A 22498-nucleotide genomic window follows, 5' to 3' on the forward strand; every position below is an offset into this window, starting at 1 on the left:
TTATCACTGATGATTCCTAGAAAGAAACATGTAAAGAATATGCTTATCAGGAAGAGAAATATAGTGCAGTTTCCTTTGTAGTAAAACAGAAATAATGTCTCGGATGAACAAATGCATTTAAGATAATTTCTGTTCCATTAAGAGTGATTCATTTTCTGTAAGAGAGGTGTCAAACCTATGCCAAATAGGAGAGCAGTACAAATGTGTGTCTGAATATATTAATACAGCTGGAAAGACCAGGAAACACACATATTTCAGAGTGAAGTGAAGGCAACAGTCCTCTGAATTAACTTCTTTGTACATCAAATTATTCTTGCGAATCCCCTCCACTTATGCAGGTGTTCATTCCTTTGTACAAATTTTCTGATTCTGCTGTCTACTATGAGCACTAAGTTAAAGCACAGAGGTGGGGGAAAGGGAGCAAAGATTTCCTGAACCATTTTCATCCCATTTTTACTGAACAGAATTGTGCTCATTCTAGTAAATATAAGAGGACTGAGTTATCTAAAAAGGAGCTACAAAAAAAATCCATGCCAGATTCCCGTATGTCAAGCCTACAGCTCAAGAGCTTTTACCAGCTCTATCACAGAGGTCAGGAGGTAAGATAATTTGTTGGTGTTCCTTTATATTTTTTGTTAGGGCCTTTCCAGGTCTAAATTATATTAAAGCATTTGCCTTGATTTCTGTTTAACACAGTCTGGTATACCTGTCTTCGTGCTCACTGTTCTTTTACATTGTATATCTTTTCTCCCCACCCCACCACCCATCCTACCTTTTGCACAACCATGTCCTTGTTTTCCTGCAGTGGCTGGTGCTGTGCCAGTGGAGTGCACCTGCCAAGGGCTGGAAATCTTCTGTGATGCTGCCAAATTGCGTGCTGTCCCATCTGTCTCTTCAAACATAACCACAATGTAAGTAGAGCGGGGAAAAAAAAAAAAAAAAAAAAAAAAAGAGGTCTCTTGTTCTGCTCAGGCTTGACTATCAATTCTACAACCTTTTCGTAACTACAGCCTCACAACTATGACCAGCTGGTTCATATGGTGCTTGTGAAAGCACAGTGCCTCCCTCTCGACAAGTTCTTTAATTTTTTAACTACAGATCTTTCCTGCATAAAAGGAGAGAAAAAGAACTAAAAAACCCTGTGTGAGGTGAACATTTCATGTCTGTAACAGTGACTCAGGCCAGCAACAATTTCAGAAAATCTAAAGAAATCTTCAAAAGAAATGTTGCCTTTAACATACAATGTTTAGGATGTTTTTATTAGTCTGTGATCTTGCCAATATTGCTAGTCTATATTCCTGCCAATAAAATCAATAATCTTGAGCTCAGTGAAACTACCTGCTTGAGCGAATTTTTTTAGCTCTCACTTGATGTCTCTGAATATGCCACCTGGGCTGGGTCATCATACAGATGTCTATGTGTTAGCCACATTTTTTAAGAGATCAGGGAACCGTTGCTATTGCACTTGGTTTGTACATCACTTTGAGAGGCCTTTTTCTGTGTCATGAACAGCGGGCAGCATCATGTGCCCTACCTGAGGATCTTCCCTGAAGGCCAGGAGTACTGAACTTTCTGTTTGGTTCCAGTTTGTGGCTGAGGTTCTCCTTGTTGAGTCTGTGTTTAAGTATCACAACACTTCCCATCAAAGATTGATGTGGAATGTCAAATGTATATTTTATCTGGCTGTTGGTTCAGGCTTGACAAAGACTTCAAAAATAATGCCTCAGTTCTACCTTTAGAAAGAGCAGTGAGTCAGTTCGGGCGGCTTTGGGGATGGGTTCTCTTTAAATCCAACCGTGCCCTGAACAACTTTTGTTCTTGTCAGGACACTAGAGTCAGCACCCAATGGAGATGGGGACACAAGAACACATGCTCAGGAAATAAGCTCTATACATATTTGAGGTTTTAAAGAAATCTGAGTTTTAACTTATACTCAAATCTTTTTAATTCTTAGATTTAATTATTATTTTTTCAGTTGCTCTGGGGAATGGAAGAATACTTTTTTATTATAAAGTATTTGGCTTATGGCCTAAATAGATTTAAATATTCAGACAGACAGATGTAGCATGTTTCGGTGGTTTCATGCTCCTTTAATTATATAGCGGTGTGAAATCTGAATAATGAAAGTGGCAGCACTGTAGGAAGCCAGGAGAGTGATTTTAATGTGTGCATTCATTCCTACAGGTCTCTTCAGAAGAATCTGCTAAGAAAACTTTCTGCTGATGTTTTCAAGAAATACCAAGATCTTAAAAATCTGTAAGGGAGTATTTAAACTGAAAATATCTATATAATGCCTTAAATATTCATCCTCTCCTTCTCACGTACTCACATAGATCTTAGTATCTAAGTGACAACTCTGAGTTTATCCTCAAAATTCTCTTTTATCTTACCCTTCAGTACATCATCTAATTGTGTAACCTGTTTGGCTCAAGTAGCTTGATTTGGCATCTCTCTCTTTACAAAACCATAATTTCTACATATTTAAATTTTATATTTACTATTTTATACCAGAAAAGTGCTAAACTTACATTGTGTCTGAAGGAATTTACATTTATGATGAAAACAATGTGCTAAAAGAAATTAAAATAACTGAATCCATTTCCTCCACAAAATGGAAGTTTGAAAAAATTAAACTTCCCATTGTCATGGGGAGCTTATTTATATAGCCCTTGGTTTTACTCCTAATTATGTCTGGTACCAATTCGATAATGACTCAACTACTCAAATTGTTACAGCAACACAATACTGTGCTATGTTTTATGATGTCCAAGACATATGTTGTTCAAAATCACAGCCTTTAAAAATGTTCTATACCTAGAATTAGTGAGATCAATAATTAAACACAACATTCTAGAGCAGGGCTCTCATGTCACCAAGATGTCCCTAGAAAATTACTGGTGTAGCTTTTAAGGAAACTGTGCTGTCCTGCAGCACCATCTTGTGTTCACAAGGTGCCATTATTAAAGCACTAAATGCTAATTAACTATTATTGCTTAATATTTGTTTCACACATTTCTGATTGATAGCTGTACATTTTCAGAAAGCTTTTGAGCAGTGTTCGACACAAACCCATTTTGTAAAAGCCAATGTCAGATTTCTCACTGCTTTATAACAGGAAAGCATCTAAACACTTTGATGACTGTAATTTAATTTAAACGATTTGTATCTTAAGATTTCTCAGAGAATAGCACTCTAATGCTTTAAAATTAGTTTAGAAGGATTTAACATCTGCAATTGATAATTTTCTTTAATCAAAGTGGATAAAAATATAAAGAAAAAATAGTATTATTTTGTTTACATAAAATTAGCAACATTTATTTTGCATTTTTATCATACCATCTTAAAAATACAAAATTTGAAAATTCTCTGACACCATAAAAAGAAAATCCAAAAGCACATGTTAATTTAACATTTGCAATGAAGGATTTTGCTTGTAGCAGAGTTCTGGCTAAACATTCAGATCAGATCACACAGGTGAAATCTGTAGGGTTGGGACCTAAAACAGGATGTCACATACAACCAGTTCTTTGTTTATCTCAGGCAAACTAATAATCCCTTTGAATTAACTTTGTAATACTGATGCAGGGGGTATTTATTTTAAAATACCTTTACAGTATTTGCAATAATAGCCATGAAATGGGAGTTGTTAAATTTAAGATGTAGCAAGTCTGACGACTTCTTTTCAAGTACCACACGTGCATTCAGTATAGTTGATAGATTTTAACTGGTTATTTATGCTTGCTTTGACATTGCATGCTTAATTGTTGTCTGATCTTCTTAGGTATCTTCAGAATAATAAAATCAGAGCTGTATCTGAACGTGCTTTCAGAGGTTTATATAACTTGACAAAGCTGTGAGTATTGCTGTTTGAATACTGAGTCAGGGGAAGAGCTCTGGGAGTTGCTATGGATGTCTTGCTTTTATTTGATTCAATGTTAGGAAGTTGCAAAATGGTCCAAATCTTTAACTCAACAATTGGATTGAGAAAGCAAAGGCAGGTTAAGAGTTATTTGTGCAAGTTTATCTGACAGGACAATATTTTCAAAGTACAAGTGGGCTCCATACTTCGTTTCTGTTCCCCAAATGTGCAGAACGGAAGAAGGAGACGGTGAGGGAGTTACCTGCATGAAGTCAGAAATAATGAAAAAAAGAAAAGCAAGAGCCTGTGATGAATCAAAACTCTTTAATTTATTTTGGTTTACAGAAGCCAACTAGATAAGCAATATCAGTAATGAAAAGAACATTGTCTTGTTCATTTTGCAGCAGCATTTTGAAGGATGCTTCTAACTTTTAAGGAAAATGCACAGTGCAAGACATGATACATAAATTGTCCTATTTGGTTCAGCTTTTTGTTTCTGCAGTGTTTTTTAAAGGAAATTTTTAAAATGTTGTGGCTCTTCTTTCTCCATAATGAATGTGGTTGAATATCTGTTATTACAGCTGCTGTTATTACCTTCCCAGACCATTTATAGTACATACACACACATCCCTTTCGTTTCTCAGGCATTCTTTTTCCATTATTCTGGTGAATAATGTCATTAGCAGAGACTGAACAGGATCCTGGGAACATTCATGGAATGAATCATTCCACAGAAGGAAACTGTAAAGGGCCTAAAACATGATACAGTGAAAATATTTAGCCTGCTGTGTTTTCTTATAGATAAGACAAAATGTTCTACATAATTGTTCCAAAATTCCTCACTACGGGGCCCCTCATGTTCACAAAGAAGGGGGTGAAAATTGCCATAGTCAGACATCATAACTGTGAAAAAAACTAGCATTATCTTGATAAATTATAGAGGAAAAATCTTAAAACTCATTTTCGTGCATCAGATGCTAATTAATCATTCCACTTGTTTATGTTTTGTTGGTCTTGTATCAGATACCTGAGTAACAACAAGATAATCAATTTGAAGCCTGGTGTCTTTGAAGATCTCCAGAAACTTGAATGGCTGTATGTTGTTTTCTTATTTGTTTGTTTGTTTTCTCAAGAAATAATTAAAGTAAGAGAAAGAAATACTTGGATTGCTTTCTTTTTTTGTGCATAGTAGTACTTTATATGAGATAATAATTAAGGAACTCCTTTTACACACTGCAAGGTGAAAATCCAGTTGACTTTGATGAGAGAAGAAATTAGTTCTTGGGCCTTAATGGCTCAAAAAAGTGATGACTTTTACAATACTAAATAATTTTTATTAGTAATTGCTTATTACAAATTAATACATTAACTCAGACATTTTTGAACAGTAGGAAGATATTTTTTGGGGCAGGTCTTTCCCTGCAAATGCACTTGAATATACACCTGAAGTGTCCCAGACATAATAACTGTCAGAAACTTAAATGGAGGTTTATTACTGCTTTTCAGACAGATAAAAATTAAATACTATTTTGACTCATGGATTGTATTAAAAATAAGCAAATAATAACATGCCTAACATTTTTCTGTGTGCTTGAAACTGTTGGATTGCCATGGAACCCTTCTTTGTGTTGCTGCTTTATTATCACAGGGAATCCACTCTAAGTGTCTTGACCAAAGAATTTTTAAAAACTTGTAAGAAAATACTTTTTTCTAAGTTGAAGTTACATTCTCTAAGTTATATTTTTTATTATTTAAATTCTTCTGAAAGTAAATTAATTTAATATCTTGACCTGTTAAGGAGTAGTACATTCATTTTTTTAAGTTATTTGCATGAACATTTGCAGATATCCACTTCAAAGTATGCTAGTTTTATCATCTGTTCAATTTAAGACTAGAGACAATTATAAAACTGGTACATGTTTTGCTCTAATTTATAGGATAATTGAAAACAATAGAATAAATCGGATCTCTCCATTAACATTTTATGGACTCAAATCACTTATTCTTCTGTAAGTATTTAATAAAAAACTAGAAGTGTTATTTAAAATAACAGAACAGGAAGGACAGCTACACATACGTGTATAAACGTTCTTATATTGGTGGTGTTTGCTCACCACAGAGTGCCAGTAGTACAACTATGGTTTTTTCTTATCCCCAAGCAAGATGTGCTGGAGTAGGAGGATTTAGACAGCAGCAGACATGCAGTGTCTTCAAAAGTATAGGCAGATGAGAAGGAAAAATGGCAATAAGACAATCTCATTGAGAGGGCAAGGATACAGCAGCTGCAGCAGTAGGTGCCAGTTGTCTTCCAGAGCTGCAATGCAGGAGGTGAGGGGCTCAAAGCTCCTGTCCCCAGTAGTAGCCTTGCCTCCCCCCAAGACCCTGTCCATAAGTGGCTGCAGCCCACTCCAGATCCAAATGCAAGTGACCCTCTTCCTCTGCAGCTTGGAGGGAAATGTCCCTTCATCTCCCCCTTCCTTCATCACCAATAAAAGTTAGGTGTTACGACAGAATAGTCGAATTATTTGTATTGACTTGTTGTGTTTTATTTAAAAAGCAGTGAACATCTTTTCTTTACCTGGTAATTAACAAGTTAAGGATAAAATACTGCTCCAGAGAAAGATTAGTAGAAGTTTAAGAAAATAGTACTACTTCCAACACTATGAGAAACAAATCAAGCTTGGTCTTTTGTTTGTTTGTTTGTTTTTTCCTTTTTTTCCAAAAATACCAACATAAGATACAGGACTTTTTTTTTTCTATAATATAATTTTTGGCAATAATAGTCAGCTGTTTTACTCTTCTTTTTTCAGAGAGATGATGAATAATTCTCTTGCTCATTTACCTGATAAACCCCTGTGCCAATATATGCCAAGACTAAACTGGCTGTAAGTCTACCTTATTTCACTAGAAAAATATTATTTTGTTGTCTGTCTATGACACTTCCATGTTATTTTTCTAATGGGGTGCTGGATCTTAGAGTGTCTGCTCCATCACTGCAGGGCTGATGACCTGAAGTCATCAACCAGGTATGCAGAGATATTAGATGTCTGGTTCCCTCTCTCTTTTGTGCAGTCGTGAAGTTCTGGTAGTGTTTTTCTTTAATTGCCTTAGAATAAGTGCCTGAATTTATTTTCAGTGATTGATGTGTTGTTTTTATATCCCAGAGACCTTGAAGGCAACCATATCCATCATGTAAGAAACATCACTTTCGTCTCCTGCAACACTCTAACTGTACTGTAAGTAACTGGATCTGCTAGCCAGGAAGTCAGATATGCTTGTGCTGAACAGTCAACTGATTCACTGCAGCTAATATAAAAGTTTCCTGAGTATCATGGTAATTTAAATCTCAAAGAGATTAAATTAAAGTGGTTGGGTTTAAATTAGTGCCATACAGAATAACCACTGTTTATATGCATAGCAAAGTTCAGCATTGGCATATGCATCTATCTGAAGTAATTTTGAGTGATATTAAGATTTAGAAATTTTTAGGAGGCAAAAGTTCATAATAAAAAGCAGCAAACATACAAAATACAGAGCTTGTTTCTTCATTCTAGAGACTTTTTTTGGCTGCTTGGTTGGCTGGCTCAGAAACTTCAGAACATTCCCCAGTGTTTCTTCACTGATGTTGTACTCTTCAGAACAATCCCTTCAACTTTTTGCTGTGTTACTGTGCTCCACAGTACCTGTCACCTTCAATTTTTAACTTTTCTAAAGTGCCCATATGGCTTTCTCTTTTCTTTTAACATCCAGGTTTTTTGCTTAAGGAGCAAGCTCTGTGGCAGATTAAATACAGGTGAAAGAAAGTTGCAGGGCCATGTGCCTGTGCCCAAGATGTGGTTAGGTCACAAGCTTTCCAGATGTTTTTATCTTCCTCCTGCCCTCAGACAAGCCTCCTATCGGCATGCATATGTATACAGATATAGATAGATAGATAGATAGATAGATAGATAGATAGATAGATAGATAGATAGATAGATAGATAGATACATAGATACATAGATACATAGATAGATAGATAGATAGATAGATAGATAGATACAGATGCATATGTGCATAGAAAATAGAAGTTATTTATCAAATTAAATGATAAAAGTTTCTATATCTGATCAGCTTGTAAAGTTAATTAGGGAAATACTTGAAGACGTGGAGGAGAGACAAGTTTAAAAAGCTTATTAAAAATTTTCTCCAAAACCAATAGGTGTCAAGAAGCAGCAACATAATTCTGTTTTATTTTTTCAGGGTCATGAGAGGAAATAAAATCAGCTCTTTTAATGAAAACAGCTTTTCTTCTCTCCATATGCTAGATGAATTGTGAGTTGATCTCTTCTCTTACCTGTATGACAAGTTACGAAGTTTTGTCATTCATATAGCAAACATCATTTATCATAAATTTAATGTCATATAACATGCTCAGGAGATAGCACCCATCCTCGGGGGTTTTTTTGTATGTTTGACAGGGAAGAAATAGTCGATAAAATGCATGTTCTGAGTATCAAGAATATTGGCGGTTTTGCTCCCTGAATAGAATCATACTAATTAATCTTAGAACCATAGTGTCTTTTAGACTGGTTTGCCAGTTTTATTCAGACTGAGACCTTTACTCCTCTGTCCACAGTTATTAAGAGCTGTGTTTAGACAGGCAGAAATTAAAACTAGGGGAAAGATACAGTGCTGGCTAGCCCATGTGAAAAAATTCCCATAACTGAAAAAAATAATTTATTTTCTTTCCAAGCTCCTACAACTCAAGTTAAGGGTATTTTGCTTTCTTTGTGATGTAAATACAATAATAATAAATTTTATATCTACTGGCATATCTGAAATAAATAGACAAAAGAGAAACCTGGTGGATTTAACTTCCCACCTTGCTTTAACAGCATTCTTCCATAGTCGAAGTTTCTGGTAAACTATGTAATAAATAACATTCGGCAAATAAAATAAAAACGTGTCTTGAAATTGCAAAACTGTTGTTCAGAATTACTGAGCCTAGTAAGAACTTACTATATCTTACCTGTGGCTATTTCTACAGAGATTTGGGTAGCAACAAGATTGAATCACTTCCTCCATATATATTTAAGGATCTAAAGGAGCTTTCACAACTGTAAGGATTCTTTATTATTATTATTATTATTATCATTATGATTATATATATAATTCTATGTTACCCATTTGATATGATGCTGTCAGTCATGGATGCTGGGAAAGAAAAGAGCACCTGTGTTTATATGCATCATTTAAGTTCTGCCTAAAAAATACTTAACCTGAAAGTAACTATAATGTTTTGCCCAGAATAGTTTTGTACAAGATGTGCGTTTTCATGTCGCAAAAGATAGCAAGTTCAAAGTCTACCGCTTTCTAGATCTTGTTAGCATATACAAAATGAGCAATGCTGGCTGTATTATGATAGATTAATTATTTGATGTTAATGTTTAATGTGATATCAGGATTTGGCTGTAAGAATAGATTATAAACAAATAAGAGCATCACACAGATGCCTTGTTTGCAACTGCTTTTTTTTCCTGTGAAGGAGTTTCAAAAACGTGTAAGGTTTGATAAAACCAGAAAAAAACATCTCATTTTTCCATGATGTGGGTATAGGCAAATTCTCAAATGCTGCTGCTGGAAAGTCCCTGTCTTTCTCACATAGTCTGAAAGAGGCACTAGTTACAAAATTTAAGACCTCTCTGGATGAGAGGAGGTGGCATGTGGAATAACTTTTTTTGTGCTTTTCTAGCATCATTGGGGTCCACCACAATACACTGGAGCAAACAAGTGTGTACAGCTGCATTTATTGAGTTTGTGCTTTTTCTTTACAATATAAAAACAAAAACATAAGGAAAAGTGATAGCGAGAACAAAAAGGGGATGTACCTAGAAATACTCTTGCACAGTGACAACATCTAATGCTAATGCCTACTTTTACGTTCCGCTGCCTCTGTCTCTTGATCTCACACAAATTTTTACAAAAATATAGATTTTAGCAAATATCAAAATCAATTAGAAATTATATCTTAATGTATGCAGTTTAGCTAAGTTATTTTACATGAAAGACAAGTCTGCAAAGTTTAATAACTAAATATTTCTCAGGTGAAAAGCTTTAAGCATCAGGTTGGGGAGGCAGTTGTGCCTGTGTGTGTGTGTATGTGGCAATAGCGTGCCTGTGAAGCATTTGACTGCTCTTCCATGGCCTTAGCAAGCCGAATAACACTAAATGAATGCTACATTTTGTAGCTGTAACTGCCAATCATACAAGTCCTTCCTATAGGACTAACAAAGTAAATGGATTATGTAAATTGCTTTTAGAACAAGCTGCAAGGAAGAATTACAAAGTTACTGATGTCTATGTTGTATTTACAGGAACCTTTCTTACAACCCAATCAAGAAAATACAAATAGACCAGTTTGATTTTCTAATTAAACTCAAATCTCTGTAAGTATCAAGTTTTTATATTTTAGCTGTATTTTATTTGTGATTATGCAGATCTCCTTCAGAAGGACATGATTCAGAATATGGTTTATAAGAAAGTGCTCTTGTAGTTGTTAGGTTTTTTTGATGGTCCTCATAATTTGATCCTGGAAAATAATTATAAGCAATGCTCAAATTTCGCTCCCTAAAAATACCGGTTTCATAATGGAAAATTTTCCAACAAAAAATATAATTCAGCTTAGCAAGAAGGATGTTGTCTTTTCTGCTGTTAGAGAACAAGATTAACACAGCCCTCATTTGACCTCCCACAATTCACAGGGCTTAAGGACTGGGGCTGTTGATGTAGAGACAAGAGTTACAAAGGAATTTGGTATACATACAATTCATTTGATATGATGCTGTCAGTCATGGATGCTGGGAAAGAAAAGAGCACCTGTGTTTATATGCATCATTTAAGTTCTGCCTAAAAAATACTTAACCTGAAAGTAACTATAATGTTTTGCCCAGAATAGTTTTGTACAAGATGTGCATTTTCATGTCGCAAAAGATAGCAAGTTCAAAGTCTACCGCTCTGGGAATATATTTCTGTTATTACAGAATCTACTGCTAACACCATGAAAAAAAAATTACAAAACAAGTAGGATTCATCTGCCATGTCAGAGGGAGGTGGAACTTTTACAAATCTTTTTGAAGAGTTTAGTTTTCATGGATGCACTAACACAGCAGTTCCAACTTGAATTCTGCCAGCAGAGCTCTTCCTAAAAGTGTTCAATAAGGCAGTGACAATCTCACAAATCTGAATATATTCTGCAGTAGATTTAAGTACATCTTCAAGGCATGTGTGCACGTCTGCAATAACCATCTTGGTAGAGCACAACATTGGTTGTTGTCAGTCATCTTTTTAAAACGGTTGTGTACATCCAAAGACACATGTATCTTTGGATAGAGAGTAACAGGAGTTTATGAATTCACCGCTGAGCTGCAGCCAGCACTGCACATGCCTTTGTTGATTAATTCCACTTCCTTTCAGTGATTTGGAATCCAGTGCCCAAAATAAGCACAATTTTGTAAATGGCCAACAACCTGAAAATACTAAATATGTATAAGTTTCATGAAAACTAACAGCTGAGCATGGAAAAGATTAATTAATTATCTTACTAACACTCAGGCTACGTGTATTTTATCTAGCAGCAAAGAATGGATGCAATTGACTGACCAGGACCTTCCATATTTTTGAGCTGAGAAAGTTGTTATATCCTGAGATAGATGTATAGCAAACTGTATGTTTTATCATTCAGTTTGTAGATCACAAGTTGCTTCTTTCCTTGTTTAAAATAGTTAGAATAGCTGGGGAAAGCACACCTCAGGATTTATAGTACTGCTTAAACAGAACTAACAAGTTTCCATATTTGGAGCTTTATTCTCGTCTCCCAGCAAAACTGCTCACCAGCCCAAATGAACTAACCAGAGACACTGGTACCTTTCTCCACTTTTGCCTGAATATGCTCAGAACTCCTGGGAATGTTGTGTTCAAAACACTGAACAGTGAATTCAAATAAGGCTGCCCACAGAAGAGCCAAAGACCTCTGACTGGCTGCAATTTATGAGACATGTACATCTAACCAGTGGGATGGGATGGACTAGAATAATGCAGAAAATGAAGTTCTATAAAAACAAGTTAGACAGTAACACTTTACTGATCTAGCACTACAGGAGAAATAGCAGTGCTGTTTTTAGTATCTTGGGAGGGGAAGGAAAAAGAAAAGAAAAAAAAAGAAATCCCATCTATGTGTCAAAAGATATTGCAGTGTTTTCCCTTACATTGCCATGTTCTGCATCCCAGCTTCCTGCTGCTCATGACACAATGAAGACTGAATTCCTGGAGTCGTTTGTCTGGTAAAGCACTCCATAGGATAAAAGCAGAAGAGACATGTAAAATATTGCTATTGGAACAAGTTATTATTTTCCCAGAGATTATGAAAGAACACAAGTAGAACTGTATCTTGGAAGGGCAATATAATAATTGGAGAAGGCACCGCTGAGAGCACTAAAAGAGCTTCCTTCATGATTCTGGAAGAACAGCAAGTTTATTAGAATTAACTGCAATTAATTTTATTCTGCTTCAGCTTTTTGCAGACTTCTGGTTTAAGTTTCAAAAGGGTGACAGATTAGATGTAATTAAAGTCCATCTCTAGTTACATATAATCATAGAAACACAACTAAATGCTTATACAGTTTGTTCTTTTACTGCTGAGTTTCTATTGCTTTTTATTGAGAGTATATTGTTTACAGCAGCTTGGAGGGCATTGAAATTGCAAACATACAGAGAAGAATGTTCAGGCCCCTGAGAAACCTTTCCCACATGTAAGTAGATAATTTCAATCTGCTTTCTTTAGTCATAATTTTACAGTTTACAGAATACAGAATAATTAAAACCGAAAGTATATAAAGCGCAGCGTGTGAGCTGTTGTCAAATTTGACAGTCTATAATTATTTTTTCTTCTTTCAGAATATGTTTTCTGAGTAGTTACTAGAAAGTTTTTATATTCTGGTAATGAAGCTAGGTCCATCTCTTCACTGTTTTTCTTTCTCACAACCAGATACTTTAAAAAATTCCAGTACTGTGGATATGCCCCTCATGTGCGCAGCTGTAAACCCAATACTGATGGGATTTCATCCCTTGAGAATCTTTTAGCTAGCATCATACAGAGAGTGTTTGTCTGGGTTGTATCTGCCATCACCTGCTTTGGAAATATTTTTGTTATCTGCATGAGGCCTTACATCAGATCAGAGAACAAGCTCCATGCCATCTCAATAATGTCCCTCTGCTGTGAGTACTCCATGCATAAAATAATATTGGTTTAGTTTGCTCAGAGCATGTATATCTGTTGTTACAATATAGTGACATATGTCCAGCACTGGATTAAGTGAATTTTCATGCTGTTGTGAATGACAATACAAACTGATGCATACCTTATGGGTCAAGAGGTCTTGTTAGATGCTGCTTTTTTTCTGTACTAATAGACAGTTTAAAAATTACATAGGTTTCACATTTTATTTTAATGCTGTGGCTGTTGTGTCAAATTCACGCTTTCTTCAGCAAGGAGAAATAAAATTCCAAATCTTTCAAAGGCTCATAAATCTAAATTTTGCCATGCATTTTTTTGAGTAAATAGCAATTTGTGCATGTAAATATGCATTCAAGATACTCCATTTTTCACACGACCAAAAGGTAATTTACACAAATATAGAAAATCAATCACTCCTAGCAACCCTATATTAAGACTTAGGTTTTTGTTGTGTTTGTTCTAAAAGCAAAATAGTTTTACGGACAAACTGTCTGGTAGTACAGTCACCACAATCTCAAGTACCCTTGTCTTAATACAGGAGAGTCTATGAGTATTCCACAAATGCAATTAGTTGCATTTTGAAAGATAATTGTCAACAGTGTATATAATTATTGCAAAGTTTCTGAACACAGCATGCCAAGTGATTTTGAAACTTTGCTGTTGCCATGGGAACAACTTGACTACCATGCAAAACTTCTAGCCAAAATACAATTTTATTGCCTTAATTGCAATGAACAATAGCATTCTAACTATAATATTGATTTTATATTTATGTATTAGCTGATATAAATATGTACTCATATATGCCTGTTTTTCAATATACTTATACACAAAGAATGGGAAATTCAAATACGTAAATAATGATGTTAAGCACTATGCCCACAGGTGCTGACTGTCTGATGGGAATATATTTATTTGTGATTGGAGCTTTTGATCTTAAATATCGTGGAGAATACAACAAGCACGCTCAGTTGTGGATGGACAGTATTCATTGTCAATTGGTGGGATCGCTGGCTATTCTGTCTACAGAGGTGTCAGTCCTACTGTTGACTTACCTGACTTTGGAAAAATACATCTGCATAGTTTATCCTTTTAGGTTTTTGAAGCCCAGAAAGTGCAGGACAATTTCCATTTTGGTTCTTATCTGGATAATTGGGTTTGCTGTTGCTTTTATCCCTCTGAGCAATAAGGAATTTTTCAGGAACTACTATGGTACCAACGGCGTCTGTTTTCCTCTTCACTCAGAACAATCAGAAAGTTCAGGAAGTCAGATTTATTCTGTTGTCATTTTTTTAGGTAAGTTGCATTCTCTGTATGTCATTAGATCAGCAAATGTGCTGTATTTTCAACCAAATAAGGTAGCTTTGGTGTGATGTTTACACCTCGAAATTAGATGGCCTAACAAAACACTTAAAGACCTTTTCCAGCCTGAATATTTTACTATATTAAATAGATAGTTATGTATCTTAAAATGCATGAAGGGCTGAGAAAGTAGAAAGAAATTAATGGCCATTAAGTTTCTGAATTAATAGACTTTCCCAGGGAAGTAAGTATTAATAAAAAAAGAGGAGAACTACATAGACTGGATCAGATGGCAGCCATTTATCAGGTGATGATGAGTGAAATAAAGTTCCTGAGTAGAGGAAAGAATTCAGTATTCAGGAGAGCACAGACACAACTTCTGGCCACTTAGTTCTGTGGGACTGGCAGTTTAAATGAAACATTTTTCTTTACTATCCAGCCTGCTAATAGGTGATGTGAAATTGCCATTATGCTGTTAAATTATAGCATTTTAACTTCTTAAACAGGTGTAAACTTGGCAGCTTTTATCATCATTGTGTTTTCCTATGGGAGTATGTTCTACAGTGTTCACCAAACAGCTATTACAGCTACTGAAATTCGAAATCATATTAAAAAAGAGATGATCCTTGCTAAACGTTTCTTCTTCATAGTATTTACTGATGCATTATGTTGGATACCCATTTTTATTTTGAAGCTCCTTTCCCTACTTCAAGTAGAAATACCAGGTATGTCCTTTCTTTTGTGGCACTGTTTCAGTTGTGTCTGGATGACAAATGTTATTTCTACTTCAGAAGAAAAAGAACATATTGAACTTTATTACTCTAATGAACTTTGTTATATATCTAGATACATGCATACACAAAATAATTAGATATATAGTTTTACTACTGCTTTGAGCTATATTACTATCATCATCATGGATTAGTCACCTTTAAGTCAGCCAAGAAAACCCCAACATTCAAATAATTCAATTCTGTCTCCATAGAATATCTATAAAATATACAAAATGTATTTGAAAACCAAGGCTTGAATCGCATTGGCTGTTCTCCACTTATGACTTTTCTTGGCTCTCTTTCCTAAGTATGACTCAGGACAATAAAGTGTTTCCTATCTTGATATAACAACATAATTCTTATCCTGAAATAAGTTTACTTTATAAACTGGTACTTATATTTCAAAACATTAAGCTGGATGAAGCTGTGCTTACCTTCTTTATGCTATTAATATATTCCCATGTAAATATAACATAACCTAAAAGATTAAAATTTGCACCTTATTTTCTTCCTTCTCTTTGCAATACCAGTACATGTCAGAAAAATAACCTCTTTATGTAGGGCTTGCAAGCCCTGTTAGAAAGAACACGTGAACATGCACAATGCCATCAGCAATAGCAGATTCAGATTCAACATATACAAAATATATGTTGCAATACCACATTGACAAGAAAACACTCGAGCTCAGAGAGTTTTGTCCTGTGTGCTGACCCAGGAGTGGTGGAAGTTACCAATTTTTTACTTAGTTTCAAATGTCTGAAAGTTGAGTTGATTATGTCAGATATTTTTCAGTTATTTTTTTAGTCTTCTAAAATTCTTGTTTTCCAAGTTATCAAACCACAGAAGAAAGTTTACAGAAAATATGGTGAAAAGTAGAAGCAGGTGTATTCTGAGCCAAGAAACCTAGAAGAAATCTGAACCACAGAGTTCAAGTTGTTCAAGTGGATCAAGAAATCTGCTGAACCACAGAGTGGTCTTGGGTTCAGCAAATGAGTGTTCTGGGTTAGATAAAACAGATTAAACAGTAATTACTTATGTCATAAAATTAAAGACATCACAGACATATGTCTAGATTTACAGAATTTTAAACTCTACACTGTAGCATTTATTTGTTCTTTGGGGACACAGTGACAGCTTTTGATCTGCTTGTTTCCAAAACTGTAGCCAAGGTGATGGACATCAATAGGACAGTATTGGTCTTGCAACAAAACTGCAAAGCCAGAGTAGAAGGGGGGAGTGAATTAAGCTTTTTGTGCAGCTTGGACCAATTCTATAATTGCTTTATAAATCAAACACTGAAACTGAGGGCACCCACTAACATTTTCCAGCTCTTTAATCCTGTCTCTTCTCCACCTGCCCCTCAGGTAAAGAGTGGATTTATCTCCCAAATAGTAAGGATGAGAATGGGGAGTCACGTTACAAAAGGGCTGAAATAATGTGGCAGAAACTGAAGTCCCTTGCTTTCTAGCTGATCCTCAGATATCAGAGGCACGGGGGGTGGCTGTGCTTAGTTTCTGAGTGCTGCTCAAATCAGCATTAGCAGTCCAGTTACACCCAACAGCTCTGTTGGACTGCCATGGGTCCAGATGCACTGCTAACATCACACTATCTGCCCAGCTGTGCACCACCTGAATTAACACGGCCACACTCAAAGGTTTGATCTGCATTCAGAGACAACACTCGCAGCTAAGTCAAACAATAGTGCCATTTATTAAAGCAACAGATTGCTGGTCATAAATCAGCTATCTGCAAAGCAGGTGCAGATACCAAGAACATGAGTTATACAGCCTGGCTGCTAATCTATAAGGTGGTAAGAAAGAAAGAGAAAAAAAAAAAAAAAAAAGGCAAAATAAAGGGAAAAGGGAGTTCTAAGGAGGTTTCCAAGTTTCCTGGGGTGCACTTGGTGTAACCAAGTGCTCACGTCTTACCCAGAGGCGTCCTTGTTGGGGGGAAGAGAGGCTCAGTCCATCGACTGATCCCAGAAGTCAACAGTAATCCTGTCAAAGGCTTGCTGATGGCATCTTCCCTAGCATCCTTCCCCTTAGGGAGGTTATCTTACAGGTGGAGCTCGAGGGACTCTAGTCATACATACCTTTGTCATGATTGGTGTAAAATTCTCTTGCTTCACTTTTAAAGGTACAGACTAGAGAAAATTCAGGAAGCATGCTCATTGAGGGGTGGTCATCATCCAGGAGGCAGGTAGCTTTTGGGATGGAGGTGTGTTTTAGTATTAAAATGAGATTATAATAAGCAAAGTTCACTAAAGGACAGTTGTTGGTATTAAACATGTGATTTGTCATTCTAGGGGAACTTCTGATGCCCATGTTATTAGAAAGTTTAGCCATTATGTCTCCAAATATCAGTTCCATAGTACCTTCCAGTCCCCATGTTTACCACAGAGCCCGGTCTTGGTGATTCCACTCCACCCTCCATGATGGTCAGCACACCAAGCTCCCTTGATGTTGCTAACAACTAGGGTCACCTGGGGAATTACCATAGTACAGACTCTTTGCAGACTCAGTGCATTCCACTTTAAAGGTTCTGTCCATATTGTACTTTTCCTCAAAAAGTGAATGTAGATTTGATTTCTAATATACTTTGTCATGTGTTAATGCTGGGTTGGCAATTAAACAAATAGCCTAAGATGTGTTCTCAGATCCAAGCAGTAGCCTTGGTTCTGCACAGCATTCTCTAGCTGCAACTAAAATGTTTAATTAATACATGCTTGTATTAATTGATGGGTACAAACGTTGGAATGGATATTACAGCTTCCCTTCTTCTTCCCTCCCTTAAGGTACCATAACGTCTTGGGTGGTGATTTTTATCCTTCCAATAAACAGTGCTTTGAATCCTCTTCTCTACACTTTGACTACACGACCTTTCAAAGAAATGATGCATCAAGTTTGGTACAATTACAAACAAAGAAGATCCAAAAGAGGTAAAGGAGGTCAGAAAACATTTGGTCCATCATTCATTTGGGTAGAAATGTGGCCAACGCATGAAATTGCTCCAAAGCTGACGAAGCCTGTGCTTTGTACAGACTCCTCTGATGCTTCAGTGACTACACAGTCAACAAGACTAAATTCATACACGTAAATACATTTTGAATCTTCACGGTGACAGCTGCACTGTCAGCTTCATGTCTGTAGGCTCACTGCTTCACAGCAAGGAGGAAAAACGATGGAGGTATGACACCTGGGCTCACGTGAACCAAAGCAGTAAGAAGAGGGAGCAGTGTGGCTATTTGCAGGTTGAACTGACACAACACTAACTTACCATCTCACAACAGCACCTGACATTTTGACACCTCATCCTAGATAAGAACAAGAAGCTAGTTATTTGTTTTTTATCTCCCAGAAGCCAATAGTAGTGCTGAAAAACGAATTGTCATGCAAAACATCTCACCCTGAAAGGAGAGTTTCAAAATCCTCTATCTTGGAAAAAAAAAATATGTTGTTTTCATTAAACTTTGATTTGGTTTTCGTTGTTGAGTTTTTTTTATTTCCCATTTCAACAGCTGAATTTATTTTAAGAGTTGACTGGTTTACTCATTAAGCATTTTTTTGTCCTCAAAATTTCTACCTGGTTCTATTTAGGCTGCATCAGCTCTTAAGAGATTTAGGGAGCAACAGCCATATGAAAAAAATATTGAAATTCCATAATTAGGGACCAGTTTAGTATATTTGTCAAAGCCTGTCAGAGTTTAATGGAAACCCAACAAATACACTAATGGCAATAAGCTCTCTGTGCCCTCATGCTTCCACCCAGATAGGAAAAGGAGAGAGACAATAACGAGAGACTTTCTGGATTGAAAACTAAACTAGACAGCTTTAGTTAAATACTAGGGATAAAAGAAAATACAAACAAATATACACAAATATGTGCAGGAGTCTACAAAACCCTTTTGCCCCTCACATGCCTCCCACCCCCAGCAACTCCCACAGCACTTCCCTGAGCTGGGCAGTCCCAAGAAGGTTCTGGACCACTTCCAGAGATAGTGGCAAAGCAGACAGGAGCTGAGGGTAGAGATACAGGGTTCAGGAACACACGGGCCTGGGGATTAAAGGAGATGGATAGATGGAGTCCATCTTGGATGCTGGCCACGGACGGAAGAGAACTTTACTTCCATGATCCCTTAATTTATACCAAGTATGACGTATATGGGGATGGAATACTCTGTTTGGCCAATTTTTAGTCATCTGTGTAGTCCCCTCCTCCCTATGGGAGGGTTGTAGATACCATCCTTCTGCTCTTTTAAGTGTCCAAAGCAGCAGATCCATCAAGCGGAGCAAAGTGTCCTTGGTCTCTCCGCAGTAACTACAAACATCGAAACTTGCTGCTACTTTCAGCAAGTGTGCTGCTTAGAAGAGTTCACTGAAGAAAACAAAAAAAATCAGTAAAAAGAAATTGGCTTCATCCTGGTTCAAACCACGATAAAGCCAAACAAGGGAAAATTTTATTGCTTTCTATTTCACTCATGTAAAGACATTCCTGAAATTGTAATGATCATTCTAATTCAAGCAGAACTAGAACTGTGGGGAACTAAAAAAAAAGAAGTTGTTGTTGTTGTTTTTTCTCAAATTAGTGTCCTCCAGCTATACATGGTGGAAGTTTCCCTCTGCAGAAAAGCATTGTTCCCTGAAAAGTCTGGACCGAGTATCCCAACATTTTGAGGCTTTATTTTCCTAGATGTTACTTAATGGATTACCGTAAGTAGCTTTCCCCAGCTTGCAGACTTCAACAAATTTCAGGAATAATGGGAGACAGAAGAAGACTATCAGTCTTAATAGGTGTCAAGGCACCTACGTTTTAATCACCTTGTGCATCTGACTGGGTGCATTACAGTTAAAATAACCTGAGGAGCATAGCCATTCAGCACTTTTGGGGGCATTATTTTACTTCCCAGTGTCACAAAGGTATAAAAAAAATAAATAAAAAACATCATCCCATCTGGGATAATCCTATAGAGGCAGTTCCTTCACATGTACTTACAGAATCTTTGTCATTATTAATTACAACTTCCCTAGATTTTTCAGTACTACCCTGAGTCCGATGGCCTAGAAGCCCACAAAGTTAAAATAAATGCTTCTTTTCAGTTGATGATTTTAAGCTTTTAAAAATGAAGTTAAAAGAGACTCCCAATGTTTGCATTTAACTTCTTAACAGCATAAGACACAGAGTTAAAAGAAGTGTAACTCACACTTGAACTGTTTACAGAATTTTGGATTGTCTTGAAATCGAAGATTGTTAGACATCCTGTTTCCATTACTGTATGTTTTAATGAAATAAAATATTATCTGCTGAACAGAATGACTTCTTTTCCAAGTTGCTTAGCAACATTTTGGGTTGTGGGGAAAAAAAAGCTAAGTGAAATCCTGCCATGTGGATTGCCTTTAACTGGGACACTTAGAATTCAATGTAATAGAACTTGTGTATTCTGAGGGGCCAAGCCTTCTCAAAGACTGTAACTGCTTTTGAAGGATACAAAAGGATGTCGGTCCTTACCATTACTTGTGTTTTTCACTTAATTCATTATGCATATATTTGATGTCACCTTTGTTTCTATGAGTAACAAAAGGATATTATTTCAAAACTGTTTGTAACACCTTTATTGTTTTGATAAGAAAAGTACAGTTTGTCATTTAAAAAGCTCTTTTACTACTAAAAATAAGGCTGAGTAATAAATCATGGTACAACCATGTTCTCGTGCAGCTTCCCATTGCACTTCAGCATGACTTTTTTTCACATTGCTCTGGTAAAGGTACAGCTATTTATTCCAGATTAGCAATCTTTCAGACTGAAAGGTTCTGTTACCAGTAAACTCTAGACTAGCTAAATAGTAACTGCTTAAGGCAAAGATATAAAATAGGATATAAAATGAAAAAGCTCTAACATGCCTCCAGAGAGCTGGCAGAATACATTTCACAGGTCTTTTTTCTGATGGAAGCTTTTACTTATAGTTCAACATAATCCTATCACTAAACAATGCTGTTAAACTTCTACTGTGCAGACATATATGGTCCGTCATAAGGCACTTTATTACAACACAAGGTAGGGTAGAATTGTTTGCAGTAAGCAAACACCTTGCAAAAAGTCTGCCTCTTTACACTGCAATACTGCTAAAATAGTAGGGTTTGGGATTCAGAGCTTATCTAAAGCTTGTAAATAAGCCACGACTTGCCATGGTATCCCAACCTCAACATGAAGAAAAAGTGTGCAAAGAGAAAACCTGAAGTCAGTTCAGCAAGTTTCTCTGGAGTTGGACGGGTTTCTGCTGGTGACAGCTCTTAACAAGGAGGGCTGACAGTAACTTCTCCAGAGTGAAGAGTTCTGGACGTACCACACGTACTACCTCTGCATCCACCACGTTAGCAGGGAAAACAAACAAACAAACAAAGTAAAAAAAAGTTAAAAAAATTATTTCATGCTTCAGCTGCAGCGAAGGAGTCTAAAAAAGTCACAACGATTCCCTACGCAAAGCGATTTCGCTCGGTGACTTACACTCAACATCCATACGAGCCATCAAGTATTTCTGACAGAACTCCAGGCTCCTGGGGAGCTGCTGCGGGAACACAAAACCCCCCGTGAAAAACCAGAGGCGGCAGCTCCCGGCGGGGCGGGGGCAGGATCAGCCGCTGGGCTTCAGGGACTCGTAGCCCTCCCGCAGCAGGTCCCGCCACGTCCTGAGGAACCGGGCGTTCTCCGAGCACTTGCTGGCCAGCTCCTCCACCTGGGCCGACACTGCCGACGTCGCCTCCAGGATCTTCGCTAGCGAGAAGGCGGCCTAGAGGAATGCCAGAGAAGTTGGAAGTCGCCGAAGCCCGGCCCGGCCGCCACCCCCTCAGGCGCCCACCGTGACAGGAGCCCCGCCCGCCCGCCGCACCGGCACTCACGTCTCCGATCTGCATCTCCACCTCCTCCAGCAGCGCCCGCGTGCCGCCGGCCGGCAGCTCCGCCGGCCGCGACCTCTCGCTCCCGCAGCGGCTCCTCCGGGGCCCCGCGCCGGGCGATCCCCCGGGCCCCGCCGGCTGCGGCCGCGGCCCCGCCTCGGCCATGGCCCGCTCCGCGCCGCCCCGCCCTGGCCACGCCCACCTCGGGCCCGGCCGCGCCCATGCCGAGCCGGGCCCCGCGCGCTGAGGCGCGGGTGCGTCCCTCCCCGCCGGCGGGGAGCGCGGGCCGGGGCCGCGCTGCACGCCGGGAGCGGTAGTCTTTCCTGGGGCAGCGCCCGCCCCGCCGGGGCCTGCCCCGCCTGTCCCGCCGCCCCGCCTGCCCCGAGCGGCTCCCGTCTGTCCG

The 22498-nt window shown here is 37.7% G+C and overlaps 2 protein-coding genes across 3 annotated transcripts; one reads left to right on the forward strand and one right to left on the reverse strand.

The window, feature by feature from the left end:
* The first annotated feature begins 880 nt into the window (after positions 1 to 880).
* Positions 881 to 18352, forward strand: RXFP1 (relaxin family peptide receptor 1). Its single transcript, XM_051619939.1, has 15 exons — positions 881 to 911; positions 2185 to 2256; positions 3782 to 3853; positions 4883 to 4954; positions 5797 to 5868; positions 6670 to 6744; positions 7024 to 7095; positions 8099 to 8170; positions 8886 to 8957; positions 10213 to 10284; positions 12577 to 12645; positions 12882 to 13111; positions 14016 to 14426; positions 14939 to 15157; positions 18000 to 18352. Coding segments are annotated over exons 1-15 (1884 nt in total). The 5' UTR covers positions 881 to 909; the 3' UTR covers positions 18302 to 18352.
* A 2447-nt stretch (positions 18353 to 20799) lies between these two features.
* Positions 20800 to 22352, reverse strand: C4H4orf46 (chromosome 4 C4orf46 homolog). 2 transcript variants are annotated; one of them, XR_007889529.1, is made up of 3 exons: positions 22099 to 22352; positions 21707 to 21989; positions 20800 to 21559 (listed from the first exon to the last, which is right to left on the reverse strand). XR_007889529.1 is itself a non-coding variant. In XM_051619941.1 (2 exons), exons 1-2 carry the CDS (start codon positions 22258 to 22260, stop codon positions 21834 to 21836), a joined length of 318 nt encoding a protein of 105 aa, XP_051475901.1. In that variant the 5' UTR covers positions 22261 to 22352; the 3' UTR covers positions 20800 to 21833. The 2 variants fall into 2 exon arrangements, 1 of the variants encoding a protein (XP_051475901.1); XM_051619941.1 differs by having other exon boundaries at positions 20800 to 21989.
* Positions 22353 to 22498: the final 146 nt, after the last annotated feature.

Source organism: Apus apus, chromosome 4 (genome assembly GCF_020740795.1).
Source record: "Apus apus isolate bApuApu2 chromosome 4, bApuApu2.pri.cur, whole genome shotgun sequence".
Classification (NCBI taxonomy): Eukaryota; Metazoa; Chordata; class Aves; order Apodiformes; family Apodidae; genus Apus; species Apus apus.